We start from the raw sequence: 14295 nt of genomic DNA on the forward strand, positions 1-14295 counted from the left end.
TCTTGCTCTCACATGTATTATTTCTTTCCTTCCACTTGCTTTGGTTTTGCCCTTTCCCCCGCCCAATTTCTTAATATGAAAGCTTAGGCTATTGTTTTGAAAGCTATCTGCTTTCTTAAATGAACATAATGCTATAAATCTCCTTCGAAACACTGCTTTTGCTGCATCCCACCAACTTTGGTATGCTGCGGATTCATTTTCAGTCACTTCAAAATATTTATAACTCTCCTTGCACTTCCTCCTTGACCCAGGGATTATTGAGAAGTGTGTTAATTTCCAAGTGTTTGGAGATTTTTCTGTTATACTGATTTCTAGTGTAATTCCATTAGGGTCAGAGAACATACTTTCTATGACTTCAATTCTTTTCAATGTGTTAAGTAGAGTTATGCTTTACCTTGGTGACACCTCTATTTGCACTTGAAAACAATGTGTATTCTGCTACTGTTGGGTAGAGTGTTCTAGGAATGTTTATTAGTTCCATTGGGTTGATGGTGGCCGATTCTTCTATAACCTTACTGATTTTATGTCTCCAAGTTCTATTGATTACTGAGAGAACAGTGTCCTTCACTGTATATTGACTATATATACATATAGACTCTTCTATTATTATTGTGGATTAAAATAATTTTGTAGCCGGGCGCGGTGACTCACGCCTGTAATCCCAGCACTTTGGGAGGCCTGAGGTGGGTAATCACGAGGTCAGGAGATTGAGATCATCCTGGCTAACACAGTGAAACCCTGTCTCTACTAAAAACACAAAAAATTAGCTGGGCGTGGTGGCACGTGCCTGTAATCCCAGTTACTCAGGAGGCTGAGGCAGGAGAATCACTTGAACCCGGGAGGCAGAGGTTGTAGTGAGCCAAGATCCTGCCACTGCACTCCAGCCTGGGCAACAGAGTGAGACTCCGTCTCAAAAAATAAAAGTAAAATAAAATAAAACAATTTTGTATGTGTTTGTACTCTAATTTTCAGATTTGGTTATCAATATTATACTATGTTCAAATAATTTGTGTATTTCTCTCTTTTCCATGCTTTAGACCAGGGGTCAGCAAACTACAGCCCATGGGCTGGCCACTTGTATTTGTAAATAAAGTTTTACTGGAACACAGCCACACTCATTCCTTTACATAGTGTCTATAGCTGCTGTCACACCACAATGACAGACCTGGGTAGTTCTGACAGACAGCATGGTCTACAAAGCCTAACACATTTATTATCTGGCCCTTTAACAGAAAGTTTGACGATCTCTGCTCTAGACTTACGCTGATCAACACAGTAGCAACAGTGGCTAAACTGATGTTTGTTTAAACCAGGTGGAATTAAACATTCAGTTCCTTAGTTCCACTGACCAGTTTCAAATGCTCGGTAGCCACACGGAGCTAGTGACTATTGGAGACATGATGTAGAACATTCCATCATTGCCAGGCACGGTGCCTCACACCTGTCTCAGCACTTTGGGAGGCTGAGGCAGGCAGATCACTTGAACTCAGGAGCTTGAGACCAGCCTGGCCAACATGGTGAAACCCTATCTCTACCAAAAACAGAAAAATTAGCCTTGTGTAGTGGTGTGCACCTGTAGTCTCAGCCACTTGGGGAGGCTGAGGCACGAGAATCGCTTGAACCCAGGAGGCTGAGGTTACAGCGAACCAAGATTGTGCCACTGCACTCCAGCCTGGGTGACAGAGTGAGACTGTCTCAAAAAATATAATAATAAAATACAAAAGAACATTTCTGGCCAGGCGCAGTGGCTCATGCCTGTAATCCCAGCACTTTGGGAGGCTGAGGTGGGTGGATCACGAGGTCAGGAGTTCAAGACCAGCCTGACCAACATGGTGAAACCCCCGTCTCTACTAAAAATACAAAAATTACCCGGGCGTGGTGGTGCACGCCTGTAATCCCAGCTACTCGGGAGGCTGAGGCCGAAGAATCGCTTGAGCCTGGGAGGCAGAGGCTGTAGCAAGCCGAGATTGTGCCACTGCTCTCCAGCCTGGGCAACAGAGCAAGACTCCGTCTCCAAAAAAAGAACATTTTCATCAAGGCAGGGAATTCTACCGGACAGCTCTGCTGCAGGCCAGCCTAAGTAACACCGGACTCTCCTGGCTCTCCTCGGATTTGAACATGAGTCCTCTGGGTGCAACATCTTTCCTGTAGGTGATTTTTTGGGGTTACTGGTATATTTTTGTGTATTTAAAATTTTTACTTTTGATTCCATTGGTAGTAGCTTATATTTTCCTAGAAAATCATTCATCTGTTTTTTCTAATCATTCATCTTATCAAGACTTTTGCATAGTACCTTCTTGGATCTCTGTCCTCTCTGTTCTCCTTAGGAGTGTTTTCCCCTAATGTGTGTTTTCCCCTAATGTCTCAAGCTGGCATCTCAGAAGTTCATTTAATTTTGTATTTATCTCTTTCAATTATTTCTATTCTTTGGAATTTGGTGTGCTTTTTACACACACACTGCATCTTAATTGGATTCATTACATGGTGTGTTCAGCAGCCACGTGTGGCTACTGGCTGCCAGAGCAGGCAGGGCAGCTCTAGAGAGTATAAAGTTCAGTACAAATCTTTTCAACCAACCTAATTATTTTTTTCTGATTCCCCATCTCCCTGCTCTGTCCCACTCCTATAGGATAGTGGAGTGAGCATGGCAACGTCTCCTCTTGTTTCTGACAGATTCTGCTCTATTTATTTATTTATTTTTTCTGAGGTGGAGTCTCACTCTATTGCCAGGCTGGAGTGCAGTGTCGCGATCTTGGCTCACTGCAACCTCTGCCCTCCAGGTTCAAGCGATTCTCCTGCCTCAGCCTCCCAAGTAGCTGGGACTACAGGCACGCACCACCACGCCCAGCTAATTTTTGTATTTTTAGTAGAGACGGGGTTTCACCATGTTGACCAGGCTGGTCTCGAACTCCCGACATCAGGTGATCTACCTGCCTTGGCCTCCCAAAGTGCTAGGATTATAGGCAAGAGCCGCTGTGCCCTGCCTTCTGCTCTATTTTTTTGTCCAGTTCATAACAGTTCCCAGCTATTACCTTTTCACTGTAAAGTGTACCTCTTGGGAACAGCCTTTCCAATCATAAGATACAACATCCGAAGATTAGGTTTAAATAAATAAAAGTACTGACAGATTTGCTATCAAAATGGAAAAAGGATTTTTATCCAAAAAGAAGATGCCGTGGACCAAGTGCGAGGGCACATAAGCCCTTGATAATGTCAGCTTTTTGCCACGCACTGTCTTCAGCTCCTTATCTGTGTTATTTATTCAATCTGCAGAAGCCTGAGAGGTAGGTAGTAGGATTCCCATCTTACAGATAAGGCACAGAGAAGTTAAGTAATTTGCCTAAGGTCACACAGCTAAGAAGTAGCGGAGCTGAGAAACCTAGGCAGTTGGGCACCAGTGACTGTGTGCATAAATTGCGTCCCTATATATTATCGTGCAGGAGAAAACATTTGAAAATCTTAAAAAAAAGAATTAATATCCAGAAGATATAAAAAGCTGCTACAAATCAAGAAGATAAATGTAAAGAACCCAGTAGAAAAGGGGGAAAAGATAAGAACAGGCATTGATAGATAAAGAAATGGAAACAGGCAATAAACATGTGAAAAGATGCTCAAATTTACAAGTCATCAAGGACGGGCAGGGTAAGACAAGATACAGTGTTTCACCCAACAAGTTAGAAGTTTGACAGTAGGGCTAGGGAGGGTGCGTGCAAATGGCCGCTCTTGCACTGCTGGTAGCAATGTGACACTTGTACTGCCTTTTTGAATGGCAATTGGGCAGAGTCCATCACCATTTAAAATGCACTTCATTCGGGACCAGCATTTCCACTTCCAGGCTACAGCCGGTCTCAGACGCGCACAGAGATGTTCGCACACACAAACTCTCCTGAGCAACCTCCACTCAACCCACTGGCTGAACACCCCATACTCTCTGCTACCCACCAGGCTGTGCAAGGATCCACCAGGCGCTCAGGGTAGAGGTTACCTGCCCGCCTCTCTCCCCATCTGGTAAGGATGCGCCCACTGTCACTTGCATTCCTCCTTGAACTTATTCAAGCCAGTGGTACCTGTGATGCAGTTGTATCATTTAATGATAAAAGCCAATGAATTCTCAGTGGAAAGGGAGTTGTTTTTATGAAAACTGAGCTGAAAGCTCTCCAAAGTCCAGGGAAGGCAAGTTGCTAAAAACCATCACCAAAACCAAGCTGCTACTGAATGTGCTGAAACTAAAAGAAGTGGAAAACACTGTAAAAATCTATAAGGATTTTGCCCTTAGTCTGCATAGGTGTCTAAACTCCAAAATTAGATGGTGTATTATGGCTGTGTCTAATCAGGAGAGATAAAGTAGATAAAGCTGGTCCTCCAGTGAAAACCTATGATCCAAGAAATGGGCTGGACATATTTGCATTGTTTATATTTTTTTAAACAATGAACGTGCATAGAGGAGTTACGTATTTAATTGTAAAACTTTTCTTTTTTTTTTTTTTTTTTCCTGAGATGGAGTCTTGCACTGTCGCCCAGGCTGGAGTACAATGGTGCGATCTTGGCTCACTGTAACCTCCGCCTCCCGGGTTCAAGCGATTCTTCTGTCTCAGCCTCCCGAGTAGCTGGGATTACAGGGACCCGCCACCACGCCTGGCTAATTTTTTGTATTTTCAGTAGATGAATAAGACGACAAAACAAGATGACTCTGTTCACTTGGGTAATTTTTCTTGCCCTGAATTCTACTCTGTCTGATAATATAATGGGTTTAGATTTCTAATCAATTGGATAATTTCTGTTTTTATTTTTATTTTTTGAGACAGAGTCTTGCTCTGTCACCCAGGCTGGAGGGCAGTGGCACCATCTCGGCGCACTGCAACCTCCACCTCCTGGGTTCAAATGATTCTCCTGCCTCAGCCTCCTGAGTAGCTGGGACTACAGGCACCTGACACTACACCTGGCTAATTAATTACTTATTTTACTTATTTATTTATTTATTTTGAGACAGAGCCTCACTCTGTGGCCCAGGCTGGGGTGCAGTTGCGCGATCTTGGCTCACTGCAACCTCTGCCTCCCGGGTTCAAGGGATTCTCCTGCCTCAGCCTCCTGAGTAGAGTAGCTGGGACTATAGGCGGGCACCACCACGCCCAGCTAATTTTTGTATTTTTTAGTAAATACGGGGTTTCACCACATTCGCCAGGCCGGTCTCGAACTCCTGACCTTAAGTGATCCACCCACCTCGGCCTCCCAAAGTGCTGAGATTACAGGCATGAGCCACTGTGCCTGGCTCACCTGGCTAATTTTTGCATTTTTGTAGAGATGTGGTTTTGCCATGTTGGCCAGGGTGGTCTTGAACTCCTGACCTCAGGTGATCTGCCCACCCCGGCCTCCCAAAGTGCTGGGATTACAGGTGTGAGCCACCACACCGAGCCTCAATTGAAGAATTTCTGTCTTTTAATGGAGGAGTGTAAGCCGTTTGCATGTATTGTAACGGATTTGTTTGCTGTTAAATTTGCCACTAATTTGGTGCTGTTTGTTTTTCATGCTTCACTGTTTGCTCTCCATTTATGACAAGGGCCCTTTCTCTGCTTTTAGCTTTGCTTATGTTGTAAAAGGTTTCTGACATGTGTTTAAGTTCTAGTAGGATTTATTTCTAAGTTTTTTTTTTTTTTTTTTTTGAGACGGAGTCTTGCTCTGTCACCCAGGCTAGAGTGCAGTGGCGCGCTCTTGGCTCACTGCAACCTCCCGAGTTCAAGCGATTCTCCTACCTCAGCCTCCCGAGTAGCTGGGATTACAGGCGCCTGCCACAGTGCCCAGCTAACTTTTGTATTTTTAGTAGAGACTGGGTTTCACCATCTTGGCCAGGCTGGTCTCGAACTCCTGACCTCGTGATCCACTAGCCTCAGCCTCCCAAAGTGCTGGGATTACAGGCGTGAGCCACCGCACCCAGTCTTATTTCTAAGTTTTACATTAGAAATTTTATTAAAAAATAAATCGATGCAGCCATTTACAAATCACTGCTCACAAGTTAGGAAGGATGTCAAAGTCTAAACATTTTCCATACTCTACTGGGCACAACACCCAGGTGAAGCCTAGGTGGCCCTTCAAAAGTCCACTTTTATGAAGCCTTCCCTAGTAGCAACTCCATTCATCGTAAAACCCAACTCTCAGGTACATGATGCTGGTCAGGAACAAGTCACAGTTTGGGTCGTTAATAGTGTATATAGGCTACTGTTTCATGTTTTAAATAAACAAGAGCAAATGTTTCTGTAGAATCTAGCACAGGAGTAACGGCGGGTAGGGAAAGGCAGGACTTTTGCAGCCACAGCTGCCGCAAGAAACAAGTACAAGGACGGGCTTGGACAAGCGCGAGGAATGCAGGTGAGTGCGGTGGGGGTGAGACGGAGCGGAAGAGGACACAGATGATGGAACTGGGTGGAACTTATAAAAACCAAATCTCTTCTTTTTTTTTCCCTTCTGTACCTACTTTTTAAATTTCACAATTAACACAAACTTGCTATTCACAATTTCTCTCCACCATTCTTCCTGTTTACTCCTGACCATACGCTTGCTTCTTTATACCACAAATTTTCCCTTAATACTCAATCTTTGTTCCACTAAAACAAACACTTATTTCTTATTCATTTGTTACTGGTTTTAACTGATTATTTCTCCCTGCTAGCAACAAACCATCAAGCAGCTCAGCGATTTTGCCTCAGCCTAATTGACAGTCACTAAAGTCCACCCGAACTATCAAATGAAGTGGCCAGAGACACGAATCCCAGATTTCTGCAGCATTTCAGGGGCAGGTGGGCAAGCTGAGGGACTTCCTTCAGAGACCCCATTCATCCAAAGTTCAGAGAGCCCCAAAAGAAAGTGGTGGGATAAGATCGTGAATGCAAAGAGATATGGCAGACCTCCGTCAACCACAGATAACTGGAGCTATGGCATAGTCACAGTGAGCTCAGCATTGCCTAGTGCCGTGGCATTCACGCGTGACGGAAATACGCAATGATGATAACGAAGGGTGGAAAAACTGCGATCCTACTATCTCATCAGACAGCAATGTTTCAGATGCTCAATGTTGGGGGTGAGCTGTCTTAGAAGGTAGTTGGGTGTCTCTTGCTGCCTGTGAAACCATGTTTATTTTTCTGCACGTTCTAGATGGACACCCCTGCCAGCGATTCCTCTGGTGAACCAGTCAGGGCACCTCACCCCCTAGAGGAAGCCTCACCCCCAGCAGTGAGGGCCACCTGGGTGTGCTGTGGGGGAGCCCCCGCCCCTTGGCGCCTGTTACCTCCTGCAGCTTAATCTCCTCGGGCTGTAGGATCTCAAGCACCCCGCTGCTCCGGATCTCGGGAAGGTCCTGCCAGAGGTTGAACCTTGAGTGGGGGTTACTGAGCAGGCAGATCTGGGGCAGAGCCTTCCTCTCTGGTGGGCTGGCCGGCTCCTCCTCCTCTTCTTCCTCTTCCTCCTCCGGGGTGTCCTCACTGGCCGGGGACCCATTGGTATTGTCTTCTATTTCTGCATCCTGTTGCCTCCTGGTTTCGATTTCTTGGAGAGTCGATTTATCTCGGTATTCCTGATACAGGAGCCCTGAAATCAAAGAGTTGTAAAAAAGAAAAGGAAAAGATCTCAGATGACAATCATTCCAAATCCCTAAGTCAAGGCTTCATGTTCTTATCAAGGTCGATGCTGTGTCCAGGAATACACAGCACAAGCCAGCCCTGCACCCGTCTCAGCGGCAGGCTCCAGGCCACGGGATACACTGCCGTCGTCTTCATTTCTTGGGAAAGACCAGCATGCTTATGTTTTTCCCCAAAATATAAAGAAATGCCCGAATGGACTCAAAATCCAGTATATGCTTTCCCCATACACACTTGGCAAACAAGAACCTAGAACCTGAGGCATCCACCACCAAGTTGATGGGGATGTCCCAACTGTGTCTCATTATCCCAGCAGGGTAATTTCCATAGCCCTAAACGTTTCAATATTCAAACTCAGGAATATTCATTCGTGCAGTGGGAGTAGCTGTAAATTCTCATTTTGAAGGAAAAATCAGCATTTCATCAATCTTATGAGTTAAAAAGGGAAACATTCCCTTTTTGCTTTCACGGTTGCAGACTTCACTGACCAACTGTACTTGGAATGAATGTTTTCCAGTCTCTTAGGCGATTTGGGGGCGCAGCTGAATCAGTGCAAATGTAGCACCTCCAAAGGGATAACCCCATTTCTGATGTCCTGGCCTTGGGACACAGGGACTTCCTCTCTGCACAGGCAGCCATGTCGGGGTTGGGGGGTTGCCGTGGCTGGGCGGGACGTTGAGGGGTAATCCTGCCTGCTGCAGGCTGGGAGGAAAGGGGTCAGACCCCAAGGTCTTATCTATGGTGCCACAGAGGCAGGAGTCTAGCCCGAGGGCAGGGGCTAGACAGAGCAAACACACTCTGTTCTACATTTTATTGTTTTAAAATTTATCTTGAGATTGGGCCTCACTCTGTCACCCAGGCTGGAGGGCAGTGGTGCAATCATAGCTCACTGCAGCCTCCATCTCCTGGGCTCCAGTGATTCTCCTGCCTCGCCTCCTGAGTAGCTAGGACTACAGGTGTGTGTCACCATGGCCGGCTAGTTTTTTTCTCTTTTTTTTTTTTTGTAGGGATGAGGACTTGCTATGTTACCCAGGCTGGTCTTGAATTCCTGGCCTCAAGCCTCAATCCTGGTCTTGAATACCTCTCCCTTCAGCCTCCCACAGTGCTGGGATTACAGACATGAACCCCTGTGCCTGGTCCTGTCTGCATTTTAGAAGCATGGACTGGGGGAAACGGGCTGCAGCAGCTCCCTGGGAGAGCCAGGACGGAGGCTTGCACTGAAGGACTGGGAAGGGGATGAAGCCAAGTGCCTGATTCGGGGACAGTTACAAGATAGAGGACAGGCCCCGGGCCATGAATAACATTCAGGTGACCAGTGGGGCAGCAGAGACTAGAGGCCCCACTGGAGGAGATGAGGGTCCGGCTGAGGGTGGCGTTGGGGTGGGGAGGATCGAGATGTACCCAGGCCCCAGGTGGAGGCCTCGTGAGCAGCAGGATGTCCTGGTCTGGCACTTGGGATAGTGGCCGAGGCCCCTTGATATGTCTAACTATGAGACAGATGAGTCCCAGAAAGTTGCAATATGGATAAATATACCACTTGACAAGCACTTGCTCTTACAACGCAGTACAACTGTTAGCTATTATTCCTACTTTATCTAATTGTTAAACATATCTAAACTGTAGAAAAAGGAAGAAAAGAAAAACAGACCACCTTCAAAATCCTGAATGAGGCTGGAGAAATTATATTCATGAACAGGAACCTAGTAAGGCCGCCCTATGGATTAAATGACTTGGTTTCCATGCTCTGTAACTCCAAATTACAAAGCCTTTCTGCCAAGGTAACCAGAGCATCCACTTCAGCAAGCTAAGAGCCCGTGCTTTTCCAACGATGCAATCCAGCCGGATACAACATGGAGCTGATTCGACAAAGGAATAAAAAAGAAAATCCAACTCTAAGCTAAATGCAACCCTGACTGAAGATCTATAAAGACAGGTCCGACGTCACCACCTACATCAGTTCAATAATGAGCATAAGGTAGGCTGACTGTTGCGACGTCAAACTATCACCATCCTGTGATTCTGACACTGCACTGCGGTTACAGAGGTTTAAAGAAACCAAGTTTCACAGGTTGACTTGGATTCACTTTTCAATGCATAACGCAGTGTCTCCTACATAATAGGTACTCAACTACTTGTTGAACACCTTTTAAAAATGCGGTTTCCAAGGCTGGGTGTGGTGGTTCGTGCCTGTAATCCTAGCACTTTGGGAGGCTGAGGCAGGCGGATCACTTGCGGTCAGGAGTTTGAGACCAGCCTGGCCAACATGGCCAAACTCCGTCTCTGCTAAAAATACAAAAATTAGCCGGGTGTGGTGGCGGGCGCCTATAATCCCAGCTACTCGGGAGGCTGAGGCAGGAGAATAGCTTGAACCTGGGGGGCGGAGGTTGTAGTGAGCTGAGATCGCGCCACTTCACACTAGCCTGGGCGAAACAGCGAAACTCCATCTCAGAAAAAAAAACAAAAAACAAAAAACAAAGAAACAAATAAACAAACAAAAAAGCAGTTTCCAAGCTTCACAAAAGTGTCTCACTTGGCGTATTTTCGAAGGCTCAAAAATATGTCTTATGTGTGCTATAGTCAGCAAATCACGGGTGAATACTATCTTGAACATCTCACTGTGATACATATGCTGAAAAGAGACAAAAATATCAGCATTGTGGGTAGCTGGGTTGAAAATAATAGTTTTGAAGTCACCCCATGGCAGACGCTATTGACTGCCTCTCCTGCACCCCCTCATGCCCCTCTCCCTGGTTGGCAGGGGAGGGCTTCTGTTTGAGTGCTGACCCATTCTACGCTCAGAGAAGTGAGTGAAGGTTGACTGATCAAAACCTACCATAAGGCCCGGTGCAGTGGCTCACGCCTGTAATCCCAACACTTTGGGAGGCCGAGGCGGGCAGATCACTTGAGGTCAGGAGTTCGAGACCAGCCTGGGCAACATGGGGAAATCCTGTCTCTACTAAAAATACAAAATTAGCCAGGTGTGGTAGCAGGTGCCTGTAATCCCAGCTACTCGGGAGGATGAGGCAGGAGAATCACTTGAACCCAGGGGGTGGAGGTTGCAATGAGCCAAGATTGTGCCACTTCACACCAGCTTGGGCGAAAAAGCAAAAACCTACCATGATAGTTCCTTGCCCCTTGCTAGTAGTGGGTTAGACACGGGCACGAGGCATAGCCTGGCTGCAGTGGTGTGAGTGCTGGTGTCCCCCCAGATTCATATGTTGGAACCTAATACCCAATGTGAGAGTTTTAAGAGGTGGAGCCTTTGGAAAGTGACTAAGACATGAGGGCACTGCCTCCGTGAGAGGGATTCATGCCTTCCCTTATAAAAGAGGTGGAAAGGGCCGGGCACAGTGGCTCATGCCTGTAATCCCAGCACTTTGGGAGGCTAAGGTGGGTGGATCACCTGAGGTCAGGAGTTTGAGACCAGCCTGGCCAACACGGTGAAACTCCATCTCTATTAAAATTACAAAAATTAGCTGGGTGTGTTGGCAGGCGCCTGTAATCCCAGCTACTCAGGAAACTGAGGTAGGAGAATCGCTTGAACCTGGGACGGGGAGGCTGCAGTGAGCCGAGATTGCGCCACTGCACTCCAGTCTGGGTGACAGAGTGAGGCTCCGTCCCCAAAATAAATAAATAAATAAATAAATAAATAAATAAATAAATAAATAAATAAATTTTTAAAAAGCCGTGGAAGGGAGCTGCCTGGCCCCTTCCGTCCTGTGAGGATGCACCAAAAAAGGCACCATCTTTGAAGCAGAGAGAGCCAGCCCTCAGCAGACACTGAATCTGTTGGCACCGTGATCTTGGACTTCCCAACCTCCAGAACTGTGAGAAATAAACTTCTGTTGTTTATAAGCCATCCAGTATATGGTATCTTGTTATAGCAACTGGAACAGATTAAGATACTGGCCAAGGAGAGTAAGGGCACGTCTTCCAAAGACTTGTCAAAAAGCTGTCCCTCCCTAACAGACACTTGAAGACAAACTGCCCTTCCGGTTTCACACATGGCTCCCTGAGGATGTGATGCCTGGAGCTATGGCAGCCATCTTGTAACACAAGGCCCACCTGGAGGAGGCAAAGAAGCCAGGTGACTGTTTGGCTGAATGAACCAACTCTGGAACTTCCTGCTTTTGGACTCATTAACTGAGATGGGACACTTTTGTTGTTTAAGATCACTTTTTGTTAGATACTCTGTTACCTGCAGCCAAAGACTATCAATACAAGTAACCTTAGAGTCTTCTTAAAACTTCATACTTTTTTCTGGGGTATTTAGAATACAAATTTAGACACCAATGTTTCTGGAGTTACTGTGTTACACAGTTACCTGGTACAGTGTGTAACCATTTCTCATAACCTTTCATTTTTATTTGCCTTAAATTCAGATTACAAAATGAATAAGTTTTCTTTACCTGACGAACTATATTAAGATATTAAATTTCTGTAGTCAACGTACTGTCAATAGATCATGCTTTCCTATTTTACATATTGTACATTTAGTCGGCACAACTTTAAATGGAAATAAACTTTACCTGTAAAGGCTTGCACTTGGAATTACCTCCAAGTGGAACTGGAAGGCTCCACTTGGAGCCTTCATCCTGCTTTCCTTCCCCCTTAATCATCTTAGGAAGCTGCCATCCTTTCCTCACACTAGGCAAAGAATTGCTGAACTCACAGAGCTGAAGGCAGCTAGGCTGTTGCAGGGATCTGCTTAGCACAGACCTCAAGTCTATGACAGGTGAGAAGAGGGCGGGGACAGCCCTGGGCTGTCAGTCAACACTCTATTGAGATACTATGGGTCGGGCCCAGGAGCCAGGAAAAGACATTCACCAGGACACCAGCAGACACCTGAAGGGGGAAGCAGGAGGAAAGACTCAGAACATCAGATGCCCTGCTGCTTCCCAGATGAGCACAGTGATGCCCCAAACGACCAGGCACTAGAGCTCGGGACCCTGCCAGCCAGCTTCGGACTTCTGCCACCGGCCCAGCAGGTTCAGCCGTCTCCAAGAAAGACAGCTCCACACACCCACGGTGCAGAAGGGAGGCACGATCTCCTCCCCAACCTGAATGTCTTTCCTGGTCGTGACACTGATCTTAGCCAAAGAGGAGCCCTTTCAAGAGGGTGGAGGTCAAAGTCTCCAGCGTATGCTAAGTCAGATGTGGCAGCGTGGCAGAGATGGGAGAAAGGGGTCGTCAGGGGCCTTTGTTTTAAAATAAGGATTTTCTAATCGGCATCAGTTTCAGATCAGCCCCTCTCCATTCCCCCAGCAAACAAAGAGAAAAGCCGCCACCACCACCACCACCACCACCACCGCCACCGCCACCGCCACCCAGCCTGACACGTGGAGGGGGCCCACTGGGAACAAAATTCCTGGAGTCAGCGCGGCTTAACAGCATGCAGTGTGCGCTCCACCCCCTCAGCTTCGCAAGGGCTCAGCTCCTCTCCGGGCTCAGTTTAGAAAGATCCCTGCCAGGGAAGAGTGGGCTGCCCGGGAAAGGTCTCCCAAGCACGGGGTCTCCGGTGGCGATGGAAGCTCCACTTCCCCACTGGAGACACGTCGTGTCTGTCCAAGCATTTGGGACTGGAGGACAATAATTATATATTTAGGGAAGAAATTTTCCAAACCTAGAATTTTTATTTAACAGATAGACTGTCGGCTGCTCTGACAACAATGAAGAACGAAAAGACTTCTGGAACCATTTTCAGAGTAAGGGGACCTATATTATTCACTCACGGGTGCCTCTCGTGACATGAGAACTAGCTTGATGTCACTAGCGATTTTTTTTTTAATGCAAGTACTGAAGTTCTTGGGTCACTATTTGAATCCATTTCCCTATTCACAGCGCTTCAGGTGCAGCTGTGTAGCAGTTGGACCACACAGGCTGAGCCTCGGCTTCCCTTCCAGGCCATATTCCTGGAGAGGCTTCCCTTCCTAAGCCAAGGGCCTCTGGGGCTCTTGCTTCCTCCCTACTTCGCCTTTCCTTTCCCTGTGCAAAGCTGGCCACCGCCTCCTCTTCTTGAATCGCACCAGGCTTTTCCCAGAACCCCCCTTCACACACCTCCCCCTCTAGCCCAACTCTGCTCCCAGCAGCCGGTTTGGCTTCCAGGTCTTCCCTGATGGGGGACAGTGGAGTCCTCCCCGCTGCACAGCTCAGCAGCGCTGCTTCATCCCTTCTTTCTGGCAGAAGTGATAAGGGGTCAGAGCGCCCTCCCACCAGACAAGAGCTGGGCAAATAGACCTCTCCGCAGAGAGCAGGACAGAAATGTTTGCTAAAGCCCACTTGTGCAGCGTTATTCAAATGCAGCAGTTTTGCCTGCGGAACCATTTAGAGCCAAACATGTCAAAAGCTTTCCTTACCCATGTCTGACGCGTTCCTTCGTATGAAACACAACGGCATCCCATGAGCAGGAGGACCCCCAGAGTCCTCCAGGGACCCGCGTTTCCCAAATAAAACCCGGTTACCGCGGAGACACCCACCTATTTGTTCAATGAGGTTTCTCCAGGAGTCGGCGGGAATGGGGTGGATCATCCGCAGGGCCTCGGTGAGCGTGGTGGGGCTGTCGGCCAGGGCCGGCCACTCCTCGGGCGTGGCCCCATTTCCCGGGGTGGAGGACGACTCACTGCCAGAGAGGGAGGAGGACAGGGGCTGGTTATTTTTAAGCAAGGAT

At 47.2% G+C, this 14295-nt stretch overlaps 1 protein-coding gene across 3 annotated transcripts in view; it reads right to left on the reverse strand.

Moving 5' to 3' along the window:
* The window catches only part of NGEF (neuronal guanine nucleotide exchange factor), a 133078-nt gene that overhangs the window by 32858 nt on the left and 85925 nt on the right, over positions 1-14295 (reverse strand). For all 3 annotated transcript variants that reach the window (NM_001131496.1, XM_063712417.1, XM_024242873.3), the window contains 2 exon segments: positions 7280-7578; positions 14105-14247. In NM_001131496.1, coding sequence (NP_001124968.1) covers positions 7280-7578; positions 14105-14247 — 442 coding nt within the window.

The sequence above is a fragment of the Pongo abelii genome, chromosome 11 (assembly GCF_028885655.2).
Source record: "Pongo abelii isolate AG06213 chromosome 11, NHGRI_mPonAbe1-v2.0_pri, whole genome shotgun sequence".
Classification (NCBI taxonomy): domain Eukaryota; kingdom Metazoa; phylum Chordata; class Mammalia; order Primates; family Hominidae; genus Pongo; species Pongo abelii.